Source organism: Sprattus sprattus (genome assembly GCF_963457725.1).
Source record: "Sprattus sprattus genome assembly, chromosome: 15".
Lineage (NCBI taxonomy): Eukaryota > Metazoa > Chordata > Actinopteri > Clupeiformes > Clupeidae > Sprattus > Sprattus sprattus.
Genome location: NC_137913.1, coordinates 21760057 through 21787160, shown reverse-complemented (window position 1 = coordinate 21787160; position 27104 = coordinate 21760057). Strand labels below are relative to the sequence as shown.

The following is a 27104-nucleotide window of genomic DNA, read 5'->3' as shown; positions in this document are numbered from 1 at the left end:
CCAAGCACACCACGTTGTTCCGTTGAGGAAGTGACGCGATCGTTGATTGGATGGTGCGCAAAAGGTGTTTGTATTTTAAGGCTTCATTGGCCATTTCTGGTCACATGATAGTATACGTACGAGTTTAAGACGACAAACGCAAACACGTGAGGGATAGGAGACTTCCTGCATCAGCAATAGTTTTTACTGAAGGTTTTGAAAATAATGACTGTTGTATAAAATATTATATAATCCAGAACTAAAATACATGTAAACCGAGAGCACATTTGAAGTTGTTAATCAAAATTAGCTTTTGTCCATAACATTTCTCAAACAGGCAAACAGCTATGTATATAATGAACACAAGAGGGGTGTCAAAAGAGTTGAAAACTAAAATTTCATTTATTCTGTTACAGCACACATGGGGAGCTGGTCCAATGTATGTGCTGCTTTGTGCGTTCATACGCTAAGGCAACATTGCATAGCAAAAAAAAGAGTAAAACACCAAATTAACACTGCACATATGCAAACTTCTATTCATCAGAAATGATCATTAAAAAACAAGGAGGTTTATAAGCAATCATCTACCTGGGCATTTACAGTGTTTTGATAAGGTTAAGAGTTAAACTAAACCAGTATGACATAAACACTACACATTTACTTCAACAACACAGACACAGCTGTGTAAAACCACTATGATGTTAAGACACTTCACATCTTATGTTGTTACATTGGGTGAGAGTGGTAACGATAAGTTAAAGAATCCAAACGGAATCCAGGTTTGACATCCAGATATCACAGCAAGGAGGTGGTTAAACTCCCAGACTGAAAATAAACCCAAATGTTCACTTCTGCATTTCACCTAGTCTACGGCAATAATATGAAAATGTTTGAAACATGAACTAGTGATGAAACCATAATGACCACAAGTACATAAATATGTTTTATATGATATTAATGATAATCATTTAAAGTGCCTCTACACTTTAAGTAAACTTAGCTCAGTTTTAGACCATACACCGGTGTTGTTCAATGCTTTCATGTTCAAATAAATTAAAAGAACTTTATGAACTGCGTTGAACTCTTTGGCTAGGTAACTGAATGGTTTATGAGAAAGACATCTCTTGAAGTCAACACAGGCACTTCAGAGAAGGTCAACCGGAAAAAATGCATGTCCTGCCATACTCTCTTCTGTCCCCTGATCTTAACTTTTTAAGTGTGCGAAGTTCCTATGCTATTGATGTAAGTATTACATGTAATATCTACTAGCTAACTGTATATTGCAAATTATGCAATTAAACTTTGCAATGCCCATGCTGAACTTTATCTGATAGCTGCTTGTGTAACTGTTTGTGAAGTTGCTGTGGCATATACTTATTGTTTGTAAGGACACCGTAATCTGTTCTGCACAGAATAGTGAGCACAGGTACATAAGGGAAACAGGTCCAGTCATCATTCATTCTATCCCTACTTGCAATACTGGCTTCACAGTTGATGAGCATTGTTTGTGAGTCTTTGACAAACTTTCCATCTTAAAGGACACTACAGAGGACATTACAACTTTGCAATAGAGGCCAAATAGATGCTAAGGAACTAGCACCCTTAAAATCTGTTTGAAATCCATGGAAGCATGACACCCACAGCTCTCTCAAAAGTTAAAATCAGACTAAACTGAAAGTCATTCCTGAACCATCTCTGCCCACTGTAAGAAAATACTAGCCTTTCTGATGTTCAATGTCTCCTGAAGAATAAAATCTGGATCCAAACTATTTCCTGCTTTGACTATACAACATGTAATGCACTACTTTATGCAATTCATGGAAATGGGGAGTGAATAAATACTAATAAAATACAAAATTGTCAAAAATTGTAAAAATACAATTTATATCTGATATTTCCTATATGTGGGGAGCAGGTTTGCTGGGCTTTAAGCATAACTGACGATAACTTTGAAACCATGAAGCCTCATGTGCAAAACGACAGAAATTCAAGGTAAAGGGAATAAATGAGGATGACAATTCTAAGCATAAAAATAAAATCAATGAGTAACGAGTAGTTGGGTTAAAACCATTGACTGGAGTGTATGCCATGTTTTATTGGCTTTTTTAATTTCTTTGATGACCTGAGTCTACTATGATGATGGTGACCCTACGAATCTAAAGCTGTCCCATCAGGTTTCCTGTCTCTTAACCCTTCCCTAACCCATCTGTCAGCTTACCGCACCAGAACCTGTCCCTAACGCCCCTACCCCATCACCCCTCTACTTCTTTAAGGGCGTGTGGGACACCCCAGGCCACTCATAGATGTCCGGGACTAAAGAGTCATAGTTGGTGTTCCATATAGTTGACCGCACAAACTTGTCCTTGTCAAGAGGCTCTGGGTAGCGGAAAGCCATTCCCTTTGCATACACATACTCCACCACCTGAGGGGAGAGACAGAGAGAGAATGAGCAGGATTTGGTATTACGTATAACCATTTCCTGTGCGTCTACTAGAAGTCCAAGCTGATTTACTCTAAAGAACCTTCAATTGAATATTCAAACACAAAGGATCTGCAAGTAATCCAATAAACACATTTGAAAAAAAAAAAAAAGATCGGTAAGTAACCATTCCAGCCAACGACGGAACACTAGCTCACCTTGATGGCCATGCGTATAGACACCTCTCTGATGTTGGAGAGGGGTGGGTATAACCTTCCCTCAGCCATCTCCTGGTCGGTCACCTCCTCGGCCAGACACTGGTTCATGAGAGCAACAAAAGGAATGAATTTCTCCAGCCTGCCATATGAGGATGGGAGACATGCTTAAGGCCTGTGTTTTTGTGAGAGTACTGCTTACCTTAGCTGCCTCCAGGAACACTGTGTCACTGATGTGCCTTACCCCACTAAGGATCACTGCCAAAGCCACTCCTTCAAAGTAAACACAGAGTACACAGACATGAGTACACAGAGTACACGGACATGAGGACGGCACTCCAAATAAACAGAATCTCACCCCTCCCCCCCTAAAAAAGTGTTTATATTTCCATGTATTTTTTAACCATACTTTCAACCCATACGGTTTACAGTATAGTGTTGACATTTCATCGCTGTGTGCTTTTCAGAAATCCGTTACCTCAGTTAGGTAATTATTTCGTGCTAGAAGTTCCGCACAGAGACTCCTGTGTATCTTGATTCGACTGACTCTATAAACTGACTCTCACCACAACCTTTTTTTTTATACAGTACATTTCCACAACACTAAGCAAGAGTAGTGTACTAGCAGCACTGAAAAATAATAATTATATATACGTATATGTGTGTGTGTGTGTGTGTGTGTGTGTGTGTGTGTGTGTGTGTGTGTGTGTGTGTGTGTGTTCAGGAGAGTAGCCCAGTGCCTTCCATTAAGTGAGTTGGTAAAGTGTGATCCGGGGTATGGCACTTTTTTCTTGATGACAACTACTCAGTTTCAAAAGGGGCAGTTCACCAATTCCTATTTCCTTGTTTCACTTCAACCAAGGGTTACTTCATGCATGACTCCCTAGCTTTGCTGATGTGCGTGAAGCCAGAAATAACTAAAGGAAAAAAGCCTTCAGAGTACACAGCTCAATGCATGTTCCTTTGTTAACAGCCTAAATCTTTCCTCTATTAAATATCTCCATGAGAATCAATAATCCCCACATGCATTGAGTGGATTCTGATATATCTTCACCCATGTTCTTCCAGTGCGCTCATAGAGCTGGGTCAACAATGACGCTTTTACTAACTAGACCACGACAAGGCTTCCTTTTAAACCACCTTTCTTGACAGCAACAGGAGAATTAATGAGTTATTCAATCTGATCATGATTAGTGGTTTCCGTGGTTGCAGGTGGCTGGTGATGGCCTCACCTGGGAAAATGTAAGCGTTGTTCCCCTGGCCAGGTGTCAGCACACGGCCATTTGCCAACGTGACTGGATCAAAGGGGCTTCCACTTGCAAACAGGCACCTTCCCTGAGGGGACACAGGAGAGACGCATAACCAAAGTGTTGGGGGAGGGCCCTTGTGAAACTGCGAGAGAGAAGTCTTGCCATGTCAAGCATCAAAACACTGAGAGAAGAAACACCAGAGTGGAAAGAAAAAAAGATCAGTTTCCTCAATGTTAGCTTCAATTAAAGAAGCATATCGTGTTGGACAGTTCCATCTGCAACATAATGTCTTGCATTAGATGGTTTACTGTTGTATTCCGGTAAACGGACTATGTATACCAGAACTTTTCATGTTTCCCTATTAATGCATGTGAAAGTGTCATAGCAATAAAGTCAGCCTTGAAATGATACTGACCAACTGTGTGCGTGTGTGTGTGTACCTCAGTGAGTGTGTAGGCATCCTCAGCTGTACACTCTGCTTTGGTGGTAGGGTTGCTGAGGGCGAAGATGATTGGCCGTTCGTTCAGGGAGCCCATCGCTTTGATGACATCATGTGTGAAGAGTCGTCCTGCCCCTGACACACCTGTGAAAACAGCATCATGTTACAACAGGCCTGTCCTTACAACGTATAGTATACGTACATCTGCAATGGCTCAGTTCATTGTCTTTTTGATCCCAACACTCACATAAAAGCATATGCCATTTGTATTTATAACAAGGATAGCAGATGTGCAGTCACAAACATATATTGTGAAATAATATATGATGACATTTGTTATGATTGGATGATGTTCTCGTTACTTCATCCCAGTCAAACCCCTTCATATTACTATACTATACTTACTATTCGAAACAGCAAGGTATACTTATTTATTTGTCCTTTCTCTTTTTAACATTATTTAAGACTAAGATTCTGGCTATTCAGTAAACAGAATCTGCCTCTCTTATGCAAAAGTATTCCCAGAGAAGATTACACTTAAAGCTGCTGTGAGTGACGTCAGCCAAAACCTTCCTTTCATTTGCTGTGCACACACAAATTAACTGGCAGACGAGGACACCCGTCACTTCCACATAACCCAAACCTTCCATGAACCAGAAACAGAAAGCCTGATTAATGGAGGAACATCAAGCCTAAATTGGTAGTGATTAATTACAAAGCCTGGGAGAGTTCCAGAAATAAGTGGGTTGCAAATGTACCAATAATCCAAAAGTACTACATGTGGAAGCTTTAATAAGGTGAGAAACACATATGTTAGAAGGAAATAATCAGAACTGTTCATATAATTTAGGGCCATATCAAATAGCTGCAAAACTAATGTTCTAATTACATCAGGTTTTCCCCTTTTTCTCATCAGATACTGAAACTAGTGGTCATGCATTTCCTCTTCCAAGAAACCTCCACTGCTGAAGCAGCTGCTCATTGGTTGCATTTTGAGACCCTGTAAAGGAAATAGTTGAGCTAATGATGCTATGCACACGGAGCAGAACAAACTCTTACCGATGATGGCTGTGGGTTTAATAACATTGACTGCATCCAAGAAGCTGCTGACGTCTCCTGGACTAGGGTGCACAAACACTTCCTGGTTACCGTCTGTGCCCTGTGGTCTGTCCTGTAAACATGTACAAACATATTAGTGTCAAGGCCCTAAGCTTTCTAAGGCAGTCAGGTTTATGTACATGACTCCGTTTTGCAATACCTATGTGAACTGCACCACAAAATGAAAAAAAGACGACAAAAAAAAGCCTTTGTAATTATTTCAGTTGTTAGCCATGGAATATTACTTTAATTCCCCTTACATTTAGTTCTCTACGTAAAAAAGAGAAAGAAAAACCGAATAAGTACTACCTAATCATCATATTACTTATCAGAAATACAAGTGTGTGCAAGGATGCTCACACATAGCAACAGAACATGTAACAGATAGCCTTCTTCAATTATGAATGCACTGAAAAATCTCATCCCTGACCTGCACCAGTAGGCCATGTTTGTCATACAACCAGATCCTATTCCTGGCCTCCGCCTGAGACATGCCTGCCTCCATCATCGCCATGGTGATAAGGCTGGCAATGCCCAGGGCTGCCTATGGGAAAGAAAACAATATTTAATTTCCTTTGGTTTTCCATTTGGGTTATACACATTTCAACTTGGATGATCTACATTATTTAAGCCGTGTATACATGTACCTCTCCAGCTCCCAGGAACAACACCCTGTGTTCAGTGATGGGTTTCCCAATCGCCCTCTGAGCAGCCAACAGCCCAGCAAGCGCTACTGCAGCAGTACCTGAAATAAAGACGCCGCTGTTACTGAATACAGTGCAAAGATCATACTTTCAAAATACTACACAGTCCCCCTCATAAGAATGAAAGGTATTCTTTAAAAACACATAACAGTTTGCAGTGGCCTTGCTTTGTTCAAGCTATTTGAATTACCTGTTGCGAAACATGCTCCGACTTACCTTGAATATCGTCATTGAAGGTGCAATACTTTTCCCGGTATTTCTTTATTAAGCGGAATGCGTTGTGGTTGCCAAAGTCCTCAAACTGAATCAGGGTGTCCTGGCCATACTTCTCCACGATGGCCTCCATGAACTCATCGATGAGGTCATCGTAGAGCTGGGATCGGTCCCGCTTCTGGTACAGGCCCATGTAGAAGGGGTCCTGCAGTAGAGTCTGTGAGGGAGAGAGGAGTTAGCAACACCAGCACTCAGACGGTTTTATTTTCTATTTTGTATTTTCTCCACTGGCACTGGATTTATGACAGCGTACTCTTCTGCAGCGGCCGCTTCTTGGCTTTGCATTCTGTGCCAGTAGCTGCACTGCTGATAAACTTGTCAGAAGGGACAAGCAGTCCACCCACTTAAATAGCCTTTTTGTTTTTTAAGGAGGGGGTGGGGGAAAAAAACACTTTTGCAGTCTCTCCTGAAACAGCCATCTCTCTCCCCCCCCCTTCCTTGTCTCTTCCCATCCTCTTCCTCCCAAGCCTCCCTCAGGGCAGTAGTGGTTAGCGAAACAACAAAACACATTCATTAACGGAGGCGTGCTAGCGCTCCAGCCATGCCCATTGCCCACTGACCTCATTGTCTGTTCCCACATCAATGCACACGGGAAGGCATTTCTCTGGCCTGATTCCACCACAAGCCGTGTAAAGGCACAGCTTCCCGACCGGGATGCCCATCCCGTACACTCCCAGGTCCCCCAAGCCCAGGATGCGCTCCCCGTCCGTCACCACCACAGCCTGTCAGTGCAATGCGTCCAGGTAAGCAACAGAGCATTTGTGTTGTTTGTTGGAGGCATTTGTAAAAAGGGAAGCAATTCATACCGCTACGTCAGTCTCTGGCCAGTTATCCAGGATGGAGCGCACGTGCCCTCGGTCCATGATGGATATGAAGAGACCTCTACGGAAACAGTGGCCAAGATTGAAGTATTCACCACTAAACTCCAGCTTCATGTCTACTTCTGCCTGCTCAAACACTGCACCTGAATCACACTACCTTTCACTTGCAACCTTGCAGCCAAGTGCATTTTAGGGTACATTTCTAAAGAAGCAGAAAGACGAGTCAAGACGTCCCATTATCATTTCATTCTCTCCAATTCCTTTAACGTCTGCACACCTGCTGTCCTGCCTTCTAATGCTTCCCAAAAGTCTTACCATAAGGTGTGCTTTGGGAGTGCAAGTGAAAGTAATGCAATTAAGGCCCTAGCCCTGTGGGACTACTAGAAGTGTTCGGAGGTGAACTTACTTTGGCCTCCTGAATATGTGTCCATAGTGTGTGCAGGCCAGCCCCACTGTGGGGGTGTAGACGATGGGCATGAGGTCCTCAATGTCCTCCATCAGCACCCGATAGAAGAGCCGCTCATTACGCTCCTGGATCCCCATCAGGTAGATGTACCTGAACACACACAAGTCATCTGAACGTGCCTTGCCACACACACACACACTCATACAAACATTTTACTGTCTAAGAATATAACATAAACTAATGTGAACTGAATGTGACAATTGTTACGACCCTGGCGGGTCTAGGCCCCGTCCTGTGATATTTGCATGCCTGTTCTCTGTCTCTACAGCAGGTGATTGGGACAGGTGTATTGTTGATTGGCTGGGCTACAAAGCCCTGATCTGCCAGCAGACGGGAGAGCTTTGGGCTTCCCTGCATTTGGTTATCATTGGTCTTTGGATAGTGATTGGATTGTGGATTTTGGATTGTTGTTGTCGTCGTTTGTTTTGTATTACCCTTAAACTGACTTTACATTACATTTTGGGTTTCTATTCACAACACTGACTTTCACCACACTTTTTGCTATAATTATTATATAAATATAACCCTGTCATTTAATCATTTAATAAAAAAAACGTATATTATTATTATTATAAATTCTGCATGGCCTCCCCTTTATGTTTCATGCATTGAACCGTGCACGTAACACAATGTAACTCATATGTGAAACAGAAGGGCGTTTCCTGAGTAAAATGGTAAATCACATGATCAGAGATTGCAAGCATTTCCCATCACAATAAGCGAAAATGAAAATGCAAGGTCATGATGTGGCCAGTCTCACTTCTGCAATGGGTCTGTCATTTTCTGCAGATTCTTCTGGAAGCGCATGGCCTGGTTGTCCTGGGTCTCGATTTTGGGTGGGAGAAGGCCCTGGATCCCAAGAATCTGCCGCTCCTGCAGCGAAAATGCCATTCCCTGGAGACAACAGGAAAACAAAAGGATGACCAACAGACAGACAGAGATTACCTGATAAGTGCTGTGCTATTTATGCAACAATTTCAGAAGCAGACAGGTGTCAGAAGCCTGTGCTGAAACGCTGGCTTGTGGCTTTGCAAGACAGCTTTATTAGTGTGACTCGGCTGGGTGACAGACAAAGCCAGCCTCCACTCCAACAATCTGGCTATCTGCGATGAGAACGCAGCACATACGGCTTTATGAGGTTAACATCCATGACACAGCTCCATATGCAACATTGTGGTTAGCCATTAGCAATTAGCTGATTGGCTGAGCACTGGACACCACAACCAACACAAAACCAAGCTACTGCCTAAACAGCAGGACATTGGAACAGCTTTAAAAATCTGTAATAGGTATGAAGGGGTTTTGACAACCTAGGCCCTTATATCTGAAACTGAAACTGGCAGAACCCCTTTGAGGAGTCTTAGGCTGAAATGTCAAAGGAGGGTGGGGGGGTGGGGCGGTGGCTTTGTGTGTGTGTAGAAAGGGGCAGCTGGCCATGAAACCAATAAGGGGAGTCCTGAGAGAGACACCCCTCGGCGGAAGACGGGTGCTGGCAAGCTGTGCATGTGTAAAATTCCCACGTGCAGCCTCAGAGGCCCTGTGGCCGCAGCAGGGACCCGAGTGGGTGTTTACGGTGCACACAACATATGGAAACCATAGCATAGTGTTTTTCAGAGTTAAAGGGGCTGGACAATACAGAGTGGGGAGAGGGGCTCTCCCCATAGTCAGAGCACTTGTGCCGAGTCATGCCTCTAATGCAGTCCAGGCTCCACAGTACATTTAGGAGGCTGGTGGTACAAACTGTACTTCAGGAATTTAAGTGTTTTGTCCATAGTTTCCTGCAACACTAAATCAAATAATAGAAATCCTATTTCTTTTGTGCCACCCTCATGATGCCTGAACACTTACCTTATTTGTGCGGGGGTTCAGCATGAGGGGCTTGCCCTTCTCTTTGGTGTGGGCCCATCGGCAGGCAGTCACGCACGGGCGCACAGTGGATGTTAGTCTGGACAGCATGGCTGGTGGATGACTTGTAGTGGTTCTGTGAGGCAAGAGCAGTCACTGAGGTCAATGCCGAACAACTCCAAGATCAAGCATGTATATGGTAGCTCGCCCCCAAAAAATTAACGAACACACACACACACACACACACACACACAGACACACAACAAAATAGGAAAAATGAAGGACATGTTAGTTCAACGCTAGCCTACAGGGCCTCAGCAGCAAATTCACATTCATTAGTATTCACACGGGTGTCAGGCGTACTTTGCTTATTAAATTTGCTGAATTACGAGGCCGCCCGTACCCCGCCCCCTTTCAAAGAGCACCAGAGGGACATACAGTCCAGTGATGAGGACAGCGTGCCCCTCCCCCATGTCTTGACCTTATACCATATTCTTAGTACACATAGAGAAGAGAAGCCCAGCTGGGACAGACACACTGCGTGTCCACAGCAGGTCTTCACAAGGGATTATGCCCCATGATAAGAACAGACGGATTGTAATCTGGGTTGAGGAGTAATCTATGTCCGAATGTGACGAGAAAAAAAAAGAGGACAAAAAAAGAAATAAACGTTTTCGAGTGATTGTCTTAATCCTCTTTCAAAAGAAGCTCTGAAGAAGGCTAGAATTGAAGTTTTACCATAAGATTTGGAATATTATTCAAGCATGTGTTCTTCCGAATCAGACTTTGCAAAACCAGTTAGTTTAATGGCTGTGGCAAACACCAGCACGTTTGAATCCAGCAATGAAGCAGCCCTTAGTTACTGTTGTGATCACGAGTATCTGAATATTTATTCAGTTGATAAGAGATGTTATTTTCAGCTGCTGCCGAGTGCCAACTATCCTGCACTGGACATTGGATAACAGGGGGGAGGAACAGGAAATGCGTTCAGATATCTGGGAAATAATTGTCTAAAACAAAGTACATCTGTCAGCATGTCTCAGCAAAGTACATCTAAAAAACAAAAACTTTTAGGAGACTTAAACTTTCATTTGGCAGCTTCTGTAGCAGATAAAAACATGAAATAAAAATAATTTACGTCATAAATGTTTAGCATTAACTTGAAATGATTGCCTTTGCCCTAATGTTCATTAACCTTTTAAAATAAATAGATCAATCAATAAACCAAAAATAAAATAAATGTGTAACTCAAGTGGCAGTCTAAAAAAAAAAAGAGGCAGTGTAATACAAAGTCATCATCTAGTCATCATCTACTATGAGTGAAGGTGTTGACGGATCGGGATGTGCTGGCCAAAGCCACGATGCATTGTCTGCAGTAGGGATGCAAATGATTAATCGACTTTAGATTAATTGTCGATTAAGAGGTTGCTCGATCAAAATGTATTAATCACGATTAATCGCTAGAGGGCGCTAGCGCGAGAGACCGGTTGAAAACAAAATGAAGCGAGCGAAAAGAAGTGCGGTGTGGGACCACTTCAACATTGTTAATTCAGGCAAAGAAGTCAAATGTTCTCTGTGTAATGCGGTATTGAAATACAATAGTTCCACTAGATCACTCAGTTATCATTTGAACACTGTGCATGCTGCTGTCCTGCATGGCACCACCAGTTCACCTGGTTACTGCCGCGAGTTAAGGCTGTAGTCTTAAAACTCAGGTTAGCTATTAGTTCATTAGCGGGCTAGCTCACCTAGACTTCATAGAGTTAGCTACCTAGCTCGTTAGCGGGCTAGCTCACCTTGCTATGAATATGAATATCTCTGTCTACTCCCGCGCTAACGTGTGCCCGCGAGTTTGGCTCATGAGAGTTAGTAAGTAAGTAAGAGTTGAGTTGGCTATTTAGCTTGATAGCGGACTAGCTCACTCAGGCTTAATGATATTAGATACCTAGCTCGTTAGCGGGCTAGCTTACCTTTGCCTGATGGCTTGCCATTAAGAATGTAACTACCGGTACTCTATCCCTCACTAACGTGAGCGCGAGTTAAACTTCAGAGAGTTATGTTGGCTATTTAGCTTGTAATAGCCTAGATGCAGTTTCTTCATAATCTATCCACAAGTTAGATACAAGATTACATATATAGTTACAAGATAGGCTCAATAATATTCTGTTTGGCTCTCTATTTAATTTCTTCTATTCTTTTTTTTTTTATGTCTGTTTCAAATGCAAGAACTGAGCCAGTCCATAATTTATTGCTTTGTTTTAAATTAAAGACTGTATTTTGTTATACCATTAAAAAAAACTTTTCTGCTTTCTTTTCCTAATGCATAATTACTTGAGGAATGTATAATAGAATAGAATAGAATAGAATTATCATAATGTAATGTAATATAATAACTCAACTATTTAGCTGATATTTGTAAAGGCCTTATTGAAGCACTGAAACTCAGGTGAAAAACGCCGCTTATCAATTAATCGAAAGTCGATCGATAAGATTATCAACTAATGATTAATGAATTAATCGATAATTTGCATCCCTAGTCTGCAGCCATAGATGTTGGCAGTGAGACGCATATCAAATCAAATCAAACTATATTTGATGTGCGCCCTCTGTCTTGTTTTAGTGAGGACTTGTGCTGCATCATTCTGTATTGCTTGTAATTGACTAATTGCTTTTATTTGGTAGACCAGACAAAAGCGAGTTACAGTACTCCAGCTCCTGAAATCAGTGCCAGTCCTTGACGGCACACACACAAAGATCCTTCTCTTCTGAGGGAGTTTCTCAGTCATGTTCAGATGTGGCTCCCTCAAATCTTAATGATTGAGGAGCACTCCGTGCAGAAACTGGGGTAACGGATTTCAGTGTCAAATCCTCCAGCCACTCTTTGCTACCACTCTCTACTTGGCTTTGAATGTTTTTCCTCCGGCAATGTATGCACTGTAGTATCTGACAGCCAATAAAAAGAAGAGGAGAAGAGGGATTTCTTGGAGAAATGCTGGAACTGATAATGTGTTTTTAGTAGTCAGAAAGGCAAAGTGGCACTCGAATTTGGTTGCACTCTTGCTTCCTTCACTTCACTGACCCTTTCTCAGTGGGATCATGGTAATTAGACAGTGCCATGACAGCCTTGGTGTCCTGCCAAACACAGAAACTGAGGTTGACCTTTTGAGGTGAGTCTTCCCTTGAATTTCACCATGCACCAAGATTCATTTCTTTCGCCGTAACAGGTGAAATTATCGTGCATTCCTAGTAACCAGCCATCGACTGTTTGAAGCACTTTTTCGCGGCCGACACAGAGGCTAAGCGGCTAGAAAAGTATTAATAGTAATCTCTTATAATGCATTTCACCTTCGCCACCTGTATTTCAGATAATCACAATGCATTACATCAGTCACGGAACTTGAAAATGATGACATTGTCTAAAACGCGCTCACATCCCATCCAGCTCTAAAGGGAGAGGCACACATATAGGCTACTCTTTAGTCTATATAGCCCTAAGTCAGTTGATCCTACTGTACTGTATATTGTATTTTACAACCAGGCTGTTTGCTGCACCGGGAGTTACTGTATTGTTATACACTATTTTGGAGCATGTGTATGTTTAGGGTAAAGCATCAGAGCAAAACCACACAATAGGCCAGAATATAGCTGATCACTTTGATAGTTTGATATTAACCCGACAGTTACTCATTTTCAGCCGTTCTCTCTGTGCAGTGTGCATTGGAATGCAACATCCACGTGACTTACTGGATCTCCATGTTTACTCAGTTGAAACAATTTGCACCATACAAGTGTCTTGCCGTGGAACATATTAAGCAATAAGCAATTTGTTACACCGTTGAAATTTCACGTCCACTGCTGAATACTGCTTTCCAAAGCTCAATTGCCTCCTAAGCAGTACGGGATGACTAACAATGCCTTTACAAACACAGACCACTCCTGTTTTCATACCATTCTGTACCTGAAGCATTCCACTCCCTTTTGCTGAATGCAGTGATTAAAGTTTTTTTTACTGCCTAGGAGTCAAAGTGCACATTCATGTCTGCATACCTATGGTTTTACAGCTTATAAAGCAATAGAAGAAGTGAAATATGTCCTTAGTATCTCCTACATTTGCCCTTCAATGTTCAGGAATATTAGCACATATTCACTCATTCGAGTTTCTGACACTCTACAAGACCAAGGTGATATGGGTGAAATTCTTTGGCCAAATAATAAACTTGTCAGATAGTGATATCCTCACTCAGGCCAAATTGAGAATTTCAAACCCCCTGAAATGCCCCACAAATAGTCTATTCCTGTGCCACAAGCCAGTAACCCCATGACATTTAGCTTGCTATTCAGCAACTGGCAGATGTCTATTTTGGGAAACTAGCAAAAACTATCAGCGACACTGAGATTTTTAAATGAGTAAGGCAGGCTTTCCAGGAATAATCTCTAGTAAACACCAAATTGATGTGTCCTATAGGCTAGTTAAAGCTTTGCACATAAAAGAAGATGTGCCAATTACCAGCTGCCTACATGTAGGAAGATGACAGGAAGCAATTTCAAATCTATGTCAAGATGTCACGCTGTGGGTGTTGGGTGGGTAGAGGACACAAAAACCACTGGATAGGTTTGGATGACACACAAACTTGTGGCTTCACGATAAAAAGGAGAGTACAGAAAGACATTAGACTTAGAGGGCATACCATCTCAGTGTCGTTTCACTACCTCACTGAAAACCTTAGCTAGCCAGCTAACTCGCTGTCAGCTTTTGTCAACTGAGCAGGCTATCTAACGTCAGCTAGCCTGGCTACCACCTAACAAAACGTTGGTTAGCAGGCTATGCTAAGCAGCTAACTACAGATGTTATCGTAAGACGGCTGTGGTTCATTTAATCGTCCTTACCTTTTAATGAGGATATGTCTGTTTCGTTAGTCCCTTTAATTGTGGTTCGAGGACATGGTATTCGCACTCCCGACAACCCACAGCAGTTCTGACCAGTGAAAGGCTGTCAGCCCGGTAAGCACGAATAAATACTACACTAGGCAGCACAGGCGTCTGTTAGAGAGAAGCTGAGAGCCTGGCCAATCAGAAGAGCGCGTTCTAAATCTTATTACCGTGGTGAAGCCTGAAGCCAGTATCTGCATTTGAAATTCGAACAAATATATTTGAAAACAGAAATATCAGAGGAAACAATATAATTGTAACGATAATGCTTTTTTTACACCAATGGTTTTACTGCATCGTTGTTTTCTGGATCATTTTTGCGCACTTTTGTGCAATGTAGTTTCAAAGTTTACTGTAGCGTAAGCAGATATTTGTCATGAATGCACAAGTGAAGACAATGTTCCTCTAGCCTTCTTTCTCTAGTTGAACCTCCCCTTCCAATAGTAGCCTATTTGATAGGTTTACAACAAGGCGTAGCCTAATAGACTAAGCCTATGTCACCGCAAAATGTAAAGGTTGTAAAGGTATCTCTGTTGTAATCCTAATGATGTGCAATCTGTTGCAGGTTTTGTCTTTATGTTATTACAAAACCACACAGAAGAACATAAGGCCATGTGGAGGACCATTGCTGTCAAATTGCATTTACAAGGTTGACTCAGTAGATGGTGATGTTTAGCCACATCAAGCCCTGTTTTACAGATTAAAGACTTGTATCTTAACCAGCACCAAAGCACTCCCAGACCATCATATCCTCTCCCGTGCCGGACAGGTGGTGTAAAAAAAAAATTCCTCCAGCATCTTTTAATTTGTTCTATGTCTCACAAAGTTTTTTCTCTGTGACCAAAACATCCCAACCCACCCCAGTGTCTATACATTTTTTACAGTAATCTTCCACACAGTATCTGTTTCCTTATGCCCATTTATGTCCTGGCCTTTCATTGGTCAGTCTCGGATATGGCTTTTTCGTTCAAGCTCTGAAGACAAGACTGATGTTTTCTGGGTAGCCTACTATTTACCTGTGAGGAATCTGTTTCAAACTGAAGATTGGGATGTTTTTATCCACCTGCACAGTTGTGCACCATGGCCACCCACTTCTCTTTGTATTTACAACTGGTTTGAGATGTTCTGTGAAGGATGTGGCACACACCTGTGTAAGATATCTTCATGTTCTTTTAAGAATTTGTTGCATGTAATAGCCTTCATTTCTTTTTTTAATAAAAGTCTGACGTGGTTTTGCAGAAAACTCTTTAGCCTAAAACATGAAAATATAGGAGTACCACACCAAACATAATCTTTATGGTTTCAGCTACCGTTTTTTTTGTTGACGTGAATCAACTTAAAAGGATTTTTATACAGGTTCACTTTTCACAGCTTATGTTCTTTTTCTTCAAATGGACTGTCTCTCTCGCTCTGTGTGTGTATGTCTGTGTATCTGTTTGTACATAAATGGGTTTAATGAGAATCCAGTACCAAAGTCATATCTGCAACAATACACTGCATAGTGGTTATAAAAGATTTCACCAATAACTTTGAATGCTAAATTATGCCCACTTATCTCTCTATATTGTATGCCAAATCAATCGAGGATTAATGACCACACACTAAAGTGCTGAGGTGAGTGTTCATTAAACAAACACTCTCAAACAAAAAATATCAGCAAATTTTTATTTTTTTCACTTGTCAGCAAAAGTAGAAACGGCACAGAGGAAAATGCAATGTGACCTCCACAAAAGGTGTTACATCCAAAGGACAAAATATGCTAGAACTGAAAGATTACACATCAGTAATAATACCAATATATTGTTAATCAGATTTAAAACAATATTCCACATGCCATGCAAAAATGAGAATAAAAGTGTGCTGGAAGCACAAGAAAACACAAAGGCACGTCAGTTTATTTCTGGACAAAAGTCAGTATTACTGTGACTATGATAATATTACTATATATGTTATTATATTATTGCTGAGTGGCATGGTAAATGAACAATGACTCAATTACAGTGTATTCTACAGTGGAGATAAGTTGTACTGATCTGGCAGTGCTTGCATACTGTGCTCTTCAGAAACCTGATACTGTAAGCCTGTATTTCATTGCCTCATTAAATTTATGTATTCAGAAATAATCTGGAAGGGTTAAGACTTATTCTTTACTTAAAGCCTATAGCGTGATTAAACCAATTAACCTCCTGAATTATGTGACATGAGTTATGGCAAACTGTTTGGTGATTTTAGCCTATTTGGGTATGAAGGTGCATAATCAATGCTTGTCTGGTGATTGTTTTTATTGTGCTGTCCATCTGTTGAGATGGCTACAGCATTTCCGCTTCTATGGTTTACTTGCAATAAAACACACTGTGGCCTCCCAGTAAGATTGTAAATATTGCTTCTCTTAAAAAGCGATAACAATAAAATCATATTATAGACCATAATCAAACACTAAGAAACATCAGATAAGAAATGTTTCAATACAGCAGGAACACAAACCTTTACAAATTTAACAAATTTACACAGCATCACCGGGAAGCTCAGCAATAATGTTAACAGAGTAACATTACAGTGATATTAACAGCATCAGTGAGCCAAGCAGTTCTCTTGGTTTGAGATGAGTTCAAATGCTACAATCCTACTGCCCAGTAAAAAGAGTTAAATACATTCATGATGTAGTGTTTATTACCAATAACATTTTTTATCCTCTTCTGAGTAATCAGAATACCTTTGCCTTCTAGAAATAATATTAGGAACAAAGCAACTGTATGTCCTGTGTATATCATAGAAGCACCTAAAGGCAATATGATCTTCCCTCTGTTACAACCTGATATAGAACTTGGCAAATCATCTTTCCTTACATGCACATTATCAATCACATGCTGGAAAAGACTCTGTGTTTCATAAGGCCAAATTCATCTAAATAACATCCCATGAACAGCCGGTGTTCTGAAGGTGCCTATTCCGATCCCAGTGATCTCTTGGATGGATCCAAGCAATCCCTCACCCTTGATCTCAGTGGCCTTTCTTAGCACTGAAGCACCATTGCTTGCTGCAGAGAGGAGTAGAGACACATCACCAGCTCTGTAATAATTTTACTGGGCCATGCTTGACCAGCTCTCTTTGCGCCCGGGTGAGGCTGGACGGTGGTCCGACAGCCCTGGAACACCATTAATGTTGGGCCTCTTGGATCCGGCTGGACCAGAGCCTCCCAGCCCTTCGCTCTGACCACACAGCTTGAGCGCGCGCGAGATAAACATATCCAGGTCAAACTGTGTCTGGAGCTTTTCAGAGGGAGATGTCTTGGGAGGGGGCGTGTTGGTCGTCTGAGGGTAGGTGAAAGAGGGGCCCGGGGTGGGAGACGATGGGGAGGACGGCAACAGAGACGGGGGTGAGGAGGAGAAGAAACAGGGCCCAGACCTGCTGTCCTCTTCCTCCATGAAGTCGGGGGTGGAGCGCTGCAGCATGCTGCTGTGGCCGTGGCTTAGGACACTCTCTGGGTGCAGGGTAGGGGAGAAGGGGAGCGGGGGAGAGCTGGGAGTGCCAGGGGCTTCCTGAGGCGGGCTGGGGGAGTGCAGGCGTGACTGCGTGCTCTCCACCCAGCGGGAGATCTCCTGAAACAGGTCCCCTGGCTCCTCCTCCTCCTCCTCAGCAGCCAGCGCCTCTTCCTCTTCCTCCATGCTCCTCCTCCTCGGGCCGGGCCGGCCGTTGCGCTTCCAGTGTGACAGGTCCAGGATGAGCTTGGGCTCCGAGTAGTTCTGTGGCTTGCCCTCACGCCACGCGATCTTGTCCAGGTACGACGGTGAGCCCACCTTGTAGTCGCACGAGCGCCCACAGTCCAGCTCGCCGTAGGCCCCGCCACAGGCACGGTCCAGGGAGGAGTGCGAGCCCTCCAGGAAACGCTCGGCCGAGCTGCTGTGGGAGTATTTGCGCGGATCCACCTGCGCCTCCTCCAGGAGGGTGGCTGAGCTGGCCCTGGGGTCCCTCTGCACCTCCTCCTCATCCACGTCGCCCATCTCGGAGACGCTCTGCATGCACTCGCACCTCTCCTGTTGCTGCCAGCACGTGTCAGACGACAAGCTGGTGACCGTCCTGTAACAACAGAAAGACTAAAGTATCAGTATTTTAGTATCTTAGATTGCTATTTGTTTGTTCCTTTGTGCTTTTTTATTTATTTATATATTTCTCTCATTCACTCTTTCTTTCATTAATTCTTTATTCTAAGTCATTAATCCATGGTAAAGAAATGTCTTTCTGCTCTGTTTGCTTCAGGCGCAGCACACTAATAAATAGCCATATGGCTAGAGTGGGAACAACAAGGACATGACAATAAAGTTGTAAGGGCATTAAGCAGGAGATGCAATTAAGGGGAGAATTAATGTGTTGCTATATTTAACTGGCTTTAAGTCTCAACAAGTCTGCTGAGATTTTCTTCTCACTTTCCAATCAATATCTCCCCGATCTTCCTCTGTCTCATAATCAAGCACCCATCCTGTCACCATTATGAGTTAAGTTTCATTCCAACATCTCTTCCAGCTCAATAAGACATGAATCTCCATGATTTCCCCTCTACAGTTCTTTTCAGGAGCAAGAACTGTGCAATTCACCTCATTTTTCTAAAGAAATGGAAAAATAGATGCAGAAACGAGCATGAGCTATGTGTGGAGCAACCCTCTTACTTCACCCTTGACAGGTCTACGCACCTCTTTGATGTACAGTATACTGGGATTTATTTTGAGTAAAGAAAGATGAAAGCATTGTGTCTGAAATGTTTTGCCCGTTCTCTTAGTTCCATGAGGACTAGTAGGGTTTTCATCAACACCTCTCTCTCTCTCTCTTTCTTTTTGAACACTGCTGAGCCTGGGTTCTGAGCCTGTGTCTTGCTGTACACTAAAAATAAAAGACCATTTTTGTCAGGAAGCAGCAGATATTTAAAGCTATCTGAGAGTGTGCGCAGTCTATCAGAGAAGACATGTTCACAACCTGTCATCGCTTTGTTTGTTTTCACCATATTTTTTTTCAGAGGATTTCTGTGCACATTTATCCACTGCAGAGGTACAACTAAAATAAATGATCTCCTTAGTATTCTGATTCCAGATGTGTTTGTTAGTGATATCTTTGAACCAAAACAGAACTAATGAATGAGAGCAAAGCTGAGAAAAATATCGCAGGGTAACCTGAACGGGACCAACATTGGCATTAACTCAATGATGTCAGACTATATGCAATGTACATGACAATGAATCTCAAGCACTTGACTTGACTTAGCTACCTGTGCCAGTTTAAGGAAAAGTTGTGGCTGTGCTCGGTGACCATCCTGTCGTCCAGCTCGTCCTCGATGCGGAAGGGCTGAAGGGACGTGGGCTCGTCCTGCGGACACGAGTACTGCTGCAGGAATGGCTGAGCCAGGGCCGCCTCAGCGGTGAGCCTGTCCATGGGGTTGAAGGTCAGAATGCTCTCCAAGATGCAAACAGCTACAGGGAGATACGTGAGTGGAAAAGAAAACGCACTTCTTTAATATTGACAGGACATTTAAGATGACACAGTAGTTTTCAAAAATCAGAAGCAGATTTTTATCTCACTAGAGTGGAAAACAAAGGAGAGAAAGTATAAGTAGTCTTTGCTCCTGGATGCTTTCTCTAATACAACTAAAATTGAGTTGCCTTCGGAATTGGATTGAATGTATGTCTGGTCATGGCACTAAAGCGAACAAGCTCTTCGCTCATCTCGTTGCGTAAGCTGCATACTGATTCTTCAAAAGCAGGCAGTGCGGCAACACCCAGAGAGCTGCACTGGATATTTTTAGCCGCTGACGACTGCACTCGCCCTCACCCTCAGTGTCCAACTCTGGCAGCAGGTCCCGCAGCGACCTCCTGACCTTCCAGCCGTGGCTGACGCAGGTGGGCATGACCTGCAGCAGCTCCTTCCGGTCCTCGTCCCGCAGAACGGGCACAGTCTCCAGGATCATCTGCATCTGCTCCAGCTCGTGAGCCCCTGAGGACCGCAAGCCGACAACCAGCCATTTATTCATCCACACACACACACACACACACACACACACACATAGACACACACACATACATACATACAAAAACACATATGCACATACATGACACACACACACACATAAACACACACACACATAAACACACACACACATACAGTACATACAAAAACACACATACACCACATAAACACACACACATACCTACAAAAACACACATGCACATAAATCGTACACACAGGCATATATATAAACACACAGGAAGAAATTAGTGCATATTGTAAAACATTATATAAACAGAAAAGCCAAAGGGTAAATGTGAAGAAGACAGAGAGAGAAGAAGACCATTTAAGTGGATGTTATCTATTTATACGGCTGTAAGTACAGAAATGTCAAACACATTCAATGGCTAGAGAGTAAAAGCTATATATAGTGAGGGGGAGGTACAATAAAGATCATCAAGAAGCTTAACAGTTTTTTTCAGCTCTGTGCTATTTCGTATTTTCCATCTGAATATAGCAGCTTCTAGTTCCACACCCCAGCACTACAATAAAAAAGACTGATAAGGCACATACAAAAATGTAAAGTACACCGTGTCAGACAATAAGCCTATATGGTCTTCCACAACAAATACTTTGAGGTTATTACTCCTGCAGAGCTGCATCGTGGAGCTATGACCTGCAGCACAGTCTGAATCACATTATCTTCCCCAGCACACATATCTCATCCTACATCTCTTGTTTACCTGCAAAGAGCATTCGGCCAGTGAGCATCTCAGCCAGGATGCAGCCAGCCGCCCACATGTCTATGGCCTTGGTGTAGTTATTAGGGGAGAGCAGCAAGCGAGGAGAGCGGTACCATTTTGTCACCATGCCCTCTGACAGGTACCCCTAAGGTGGAATGAGGGGGAGATGGAGAGAAAGACAGAGGTAGTGAAGGAGAGAGAGAGAGAGAAAGTTCAGGCAAAAAGAAGGGATAAAAACCAAGAGATAAACTCATGAGTGAGTTTATTTATTTAGATGCTCTACAGCAGAGAAAAAAGGGGGTGATATTTTTGGACGACAATGCCTCACTACAAAGTGTGTAGTGCTATCTAATGAGTGACAGAACTAGGCTTCAGAAAGTCAAAGAAACACTTGCTCTCTCTCTCTCTCTCTCTCTCTCTCCATTTCCTCTCCAGTCACGATTTCCGAGACATTTCCAAAGGCACCTGCTGAGGACCAGTGAGGTTTGCACTTATCAGGCGTGAGACAAGAGAGAGAAAAGGACACATTGTGTGCAGTGACAGGCGCTGGCATCTCAGGTTGAGCCTGTCAGAGCCCAGGTACGTATTAGCCTGCCCTCTTAATCCTCCACGGCTTTGCTTGACAATAACTGACGGAGCGCTGCTCAGTGTTTCGTGAGAGACAGCCTCAAGCCAACCTGTCTCTATCCCTTCATTTCTTCTCTGTCCTTCGCCATACCCTCCTTCCCTCCCTCTGTCTCTCCCCTTCTCCCTTCTCACCTCCCACGCACAACGAGTCCAGGTGATGAATTATTTGTGGGCTCTGGCTAGGCAGACTCAGCAGGGAGGATCTGGGGGGTGAGCTGGCACAAATATCCAACACATGCTGCTACGCTGACTCCCTGTGGCGGCTGCTTATTGTCTCTGCACACTTTGTTCAAAGCGATGTATCAAAGTTGTACCATGGTAATGTAAACATTCATATATAAGAGTACATGCAAGTAAATCAGAGGGACATTACTACTGTGTTATAACCTTCAACAGTTTAAATGTGTTTCCCCTCTGAACAAAGACTGCATAGACATACCTTTGAAAGCTTTTAGAGTGTTTATAACACAGTTGTTGATTGTTAAAACCGTGACATGTGTGGGCACAAATACACTTTGTTTGCCCAAGACGTTCTCTTACTCTCTCTCTGTCTCGTACTGGTGCACTGTGCTGAACCCAGTCGCTGTTTAAAGAGGCTTCTGTAGGTGTGACAGGAAGCTTGTCAGTGAGGCCATTGATCCGGTGACTATCACTTTAACTATTTCTATCGCTCTTTCTCTCTCTCTCTCTCTCTCTCTCTCTCTCTTCTTCACAGCACTGACGATTTTTCTCTCCCCCTCTCTGTCTCTCTTTTCATACTGAGCCTTAACTATTGCAGGACCTCAGTGTCCTCTCCTATTAAACTGAGTGCATCACAGACTCCAGTAATGCCTGAGGGGAATGTATAAAGAGCACTGACATTCTGGACTTTTTTTCAGCTTAGCGATATGACTCGCAGCCGCTGAGGCCCACACACAAAAGGCACACTGTGGCCAAACTGCAGCGGCGTGGACGTTCTTTTTTTTAGAAATCAGTTGTTAACTCACGCTTGCACCAACACAGAGCATTTAGACACTGGAGCCTTTGTCATAATGTGTCGAAGCCTTTCTTTGTCTGTTACGCATCGAATTCTGTATAGGGGCTGTTTTGTCTGACCCCAGTATCTGTTGCACAGCGTGGCCCATTGTGGCCCCCAGGCTGCACCCTGACAAGTCTGTTATTCCATTCCTCTTCCTCCTCCTCCTGCTGCTGCTGCCAGCCCCATCCATGCCCAAACCCAATCCATGTTGAAACCTTCCCCTCCGCGTGCATCATTGCTCCTGCTCATCCTGTCCCCACGCACAAAGCCCCCCTTTCACACAGGGCCTTCACTGATCTGATAGAGTTACACAGTGGGCTCCCCGGCAATAATAAACCTTCACAATGAGGCAGTAAATTGGCACATTCATCTTTCAGGCCCTAATCCTATTCAGACAGCGGGAGTGATTCAATTTGATTATTGGGTAACATTATATGGCAGTGTTTGATGAGGTTCTAAAGAGTATTAATTCACGGAAGTCCTGGGATTCTAAACAGTTTTTGTGTACACTGCACTGATGTAACACTGACGGTAATTTACCTGTCACGGCATGAGTAAAATATGCTTACTGATACACTTGCTATTATCAGGGCTGTAGGCTTTTAGACATTTTTAGATGGTAGCACTAGTCCAGCAGGATGTAAATAACAACATCCCAAAGAAAATATTTGTAGCCCACCGAAAAGCTGAGCTAAGAACATGCTTTGCTGCATAGTTTAGAGATTACAAATCTATTTAAGGAAATAAAACCAAACCTGGGAATTATACGCACCAAAACTTCTGAAAGCAATACAGAATTCAGAAGGCTAAACTCAAGCCATTGACCCATTGAGTCCACAGTTTGGCTTTTTACAGTGACTTAGTCCTACCAGAGGCATCCACTCCTTCTTAGGCACACACTTGTGCATTCCTGTATAATAACCTCAGGGGACAAATCAAAAGGCTTAAACCCATATGGAAACCTCCAGCGTCCCAGCAATAGTTCATTTTGCTGTACGCTTGCATAAGACTAATGGCTCTCTGCTTTTATTGCAGCGCTATGGCAGGGTCCATTACATCTGAGTGGCTAAAATGTACCCTCTCGCTATGAAGATGTCTGCATGAGGCTTAATGAGGAAGTTCACTGATGTGATGTTAATTTGGCCGAGTGATTAAAGGTGCACTTTGTATATTATGTTGTAAAAAAAAAAATGCATCTAGTGGAACGATAATAATAATACTTTGATTGTAGAGAAACAGTGAAGAGAACAGATTCCCCAACCGTCTAGTGTTCTGTGTTTTTGAGTCTATGCTTGAGGTAGTTTGAAGGCAACAGTTTTTACATTTTCCACAGCCTCATCAATGCAAACCAACACAATTCTTGAAACAGGGAAACAGGGAAATAAGAAAAGCAATTATATGCACTATATAAATCTTTCTCAGATTAACCTGCAAGAGTGGGTGCTGAGTTGGAATCAGATGATGGAAACTCATCCTAAACCAAGGCAAAAGCCAGAGTTTTCTGGAGATGTTGGCTAAGGCATTTTAAATCTGCTCACAATAATCGGATCCCATTCATCTGGGACTACTATCATCCTTGTCAGCTAAGTAAGTCCCTTCAGAGCAAAGTATTGGCTAAATGTAAACAGCGTATAGACCTATATTATCAGTGTCAAGACTATGCCACTGGGGATCAGTTTTAGTATGCACACCTAACATCCCTTGTGCCATAGAGACAAGTGATTTTAAAGTCGCTGTTAAACAAACACACAACTCTCCTCCTCCTCCCTGCCTTTTCCAGCAGCACTGCGCCACAAAGTAACGTAATTCATTTCCAGACCCTGGTCAATCCCGAGTAATGAAACTGCCACTACGGCTGCTGCTCTGTATTCACCAGCCTGCCTCAGGCAGCCTGCAGAGTGAGTGCACACACTGGTTATGGAGCGAGCCTCAGACGCGCCGCCCTGTCTCCACCAACCTTATGCGAGTAGTGTGGGTCAACGATGCGCGCCAGGCCGAAGTCCCCGATCTTCAGCAGCAGCTGCTCAGGGTTAAGGAATATGTTGGCGGGCTTCAGGTCGCGGTGCAGCACGTTGGCCGAGTGGATGAACTTGAGGCCACGCAGGAGCTGGTAGAAGAGCAGGGTGGCGTGCCCGGCGGGCAGAGGGCCCTGCTCCAGCAGGCATGCCAGGTCAGTCTCCATGCACTCCTGGACGATGTACATGGCCGACAGCTGAGTTAGGTCGGCAGGCAGGGGCTGGCCGTAGGGTCCCAGCACCTCGTGGACACGCACAATGTTCTCGTGCTGTAGTCGGTGCGTGATCTTGACCTCACGGAGCGCGTGTTTGATGCTCAGCGCGTTGTGCATCACCAGCTTCTTCACGGCCACCCGCTGTCCTGTGCGTCTGTCCGTGGCCGACAGGACCAGGCCCGAGGCGCCAGTGCCCAGGGGCCGCACGTCCTGAAAGTGGCCCCCGAGGTCGAAGGCGTGACGGAAGGGCGAAGAGGTCTGCCTGGACATGGCTCAGACAGGTGCCTCTGGAGAGAGTTGAGATGGAAGGGAGGATTTTAACATGTGAAGTTTCTCATTTATCAATACCAACAACTTATAGAATTGCAAACAACCAGACTTAGTCAGTAGAAACTAGATACAACCCAACAAATAGCCTTTAATATTTTTTTTAAATGTTTACATTTTTTTGTGTACAAATAAATAAACAAATAAACACAGATCTGCATCACAACATCGTTATGACTACTGATTACTGTAAGATAGGCACATGATCAGAACTAGTAGGAACACAACCCATTCAAAGTTGTTGCTGAACAGATAAACCCCATAAACTGCTGTCTCTTCCATCTACCTTAGACATCAGCAAGAAACCAGAATTAGTGTGAGAGACAACTCAACACCCTGGTGCAGGGCAAGTGTTTCCATAGCAACATCCCACAGACAGTTCCTGCTACAGTGGTACAGTAGCCTTTCCATATGCACAGGATTGCAGGCTGCACTCTGCTCTCAGCTGGTCGCCTACAAGAGCAATCCTGCCTCTAATCTATCCAAGGCTAAATTGAGTTACATTCCCAGAAAATCAAAGCCATCCTCCTGCTCTGCCTCCCAGCGTGCTGTCCTTTTTCTCTCTCCCTCTCTCTTTCTTTCTCTGTCTTTCTCTCTCTCTCTCTGTGTGAATGAATCCCTGAGTCCTTCTTGCGCACACATAACTCTCACAGACGGTTTTGCCCAGATCAGATCTGCTTATAGTGGCAGTGAGTTAATAAATCCAAGTGTAATCCGTCCGTAATCTAAGAGGCCGCCTCTTGCCTTCTCTGGTTGCAGGCTGTTCCTTAACCTCCACTGGCCAGGAGGACCTGCTCAGGACTGGCATCATTGTGCATTTCCTGCGGGGGGGGGGACAACAAAGGACAAAGTTAAAGAGACAGAGGACGCCCAATTTTACACAAAGGGGACAAAACAAGGAGAGGGGTACATTTATCTCGGTAGCTTTGAACCTTGAGTGTGAGTGTGTGTGTGTGTATGTGTGTGTGTGTTCCTTCGCAGAGCCTAAAAACTCTTGATCTTCAAAGTGTGATGAAAGTGTATTTATTATATTCATGCATACATCCTGGTTCTCTACTTCAGAAACAAATTCAACTTTTTAAATGACATTGCTGTTCCAATTCAATTTGGTTTGTGTCGTGTTACAGTAAATGTACTGCATATGCCTTTGAAACAATAACAATTCAACAAAGTAACATCCTTTGCCATCATGTCAAGTTCATATCAGCATTTGCATCAAATCCATAAGACATGATGTATAGACATGTATAGACATATGACAAGTGTATAGAACAGATGTTTGGGGTTAGGACACTCATGTACTCAGTGCAACTAATCCATCATAGAGACAGTATCAGGGAACTTGCATCCTCCTGCAGTATGATGAGAGAAAAGTTTATTATAGGACAGACCAAAGGAAAACCCTTCGGAAAATCACCATGACGAAATGTTTTTGTTCCAGTGAATTAGTTGATGAAATCCAACACTTCAGTGAAAAAAAAAAAAGGATGATGCCTTACTTTTCCAAAATGAAGAAACACTTTTTCAACCCTCTTTTCAACACGAGATTTCAACCCCTTTCAGCCCCGAAGACACATGTCAGCAAATTCAAAGTAGAGAAAATGAAAGTCTTCCACACAAAAAAAAAAAGTTCTTCAGGACTATAGATCTGGACGCAGAGATCCAAAAGAATTTCAGGCTTCCTTGAACCTGTAGCAGATTACTATAGCACCCAATTTCCTTATAATCTT

At 43.2% G+C, this 27104-nt stretch overlaps 2 protein-coding genes across 2 annotated transcripts; both read right to left on the bottom strand.

The window, feature by feature from the left end:
* Positions 1 to 362: 362 nt before the first annotated feature.
* On the bottom strand, positions 363 to 14538 carry me2 (malic enzyme 2, NAD(+)-dependent, mitochondrial). Its single transcript, XM_080852477.1, has 15 exons — positions 14397 to 14538; positions 9513 to 9645; positions 8425 to 8558; positions 7605 to 7754; positions 7184 to 7259; positions 6938 to 7099; positions 6321 to 6534; positions 6048 to 6145; positions 5831 to 5944; positions 5362 to 5473; positions 4304 to 4446; positions 3846 to 3948; positions 2816 to 2886; positions 2617 to 2715; positions 363 to 2401 (listed from the first exon to the last, which is right to left on the bottom strand). The coding sequence occupies exons 2-15, from the start codon at positions 9618 to 9620 to the stop codon at positions 2240 to 2242; spliced, it is 1746 nt and encodes a 581-aa protein (XP_080708603.1). The 5' UTR covers positions 9621 to 9645; positions 14397 to 14538; the 3' UTR covers positions 363 to 2239.
* Positions 14539 to 17518: 2980 nt separating this feature from the next.
* mapk4 (mitogen-activated protein kinase 4) lies at positions 17519 to 25317 on the bottom strand (the record flags this gene model as incomplete). The annotated part of the gene is made up of 5 exons (XM_080852510.1): positions 17519 to 18515; positions 19696 to 19897; positions 20256 to 20417; positions 21173 to 21317; positions 24775 to 25317. 5 exons carry the CDS (start codon positions 25315 to 25317, stop codon positions 17519 to 17521), a joined length of 2049 nt encoding a protein of 682 aa, XP_080708636.1.
* Positions 25318 to 27104: the final 1787 nt, after the last annotated feature.

Coding starts and splice junctions, on each gene's coding strand:
- me2 (XM_080852477.1), bottom strand. CDS start 9,620: ATGCTGTCCAGACTAACATCCACTGTGCGCCCGTGCGTGACTGCCTGC. Junction 7,100..7,183: donor GGCCAGAGACTGACGTAGCG/GTATGAATTGCT, acceptor TTGCACTGACAG/GCTGTGGTGGTGACGGACGG. Junction 6,535..6,937: donor ATGTGGGAACAGACAATGAG/GTCAGTGGGCAA, acceptor TCTCCCTCACAG/ACTCTACTGCAGGACCCCTT.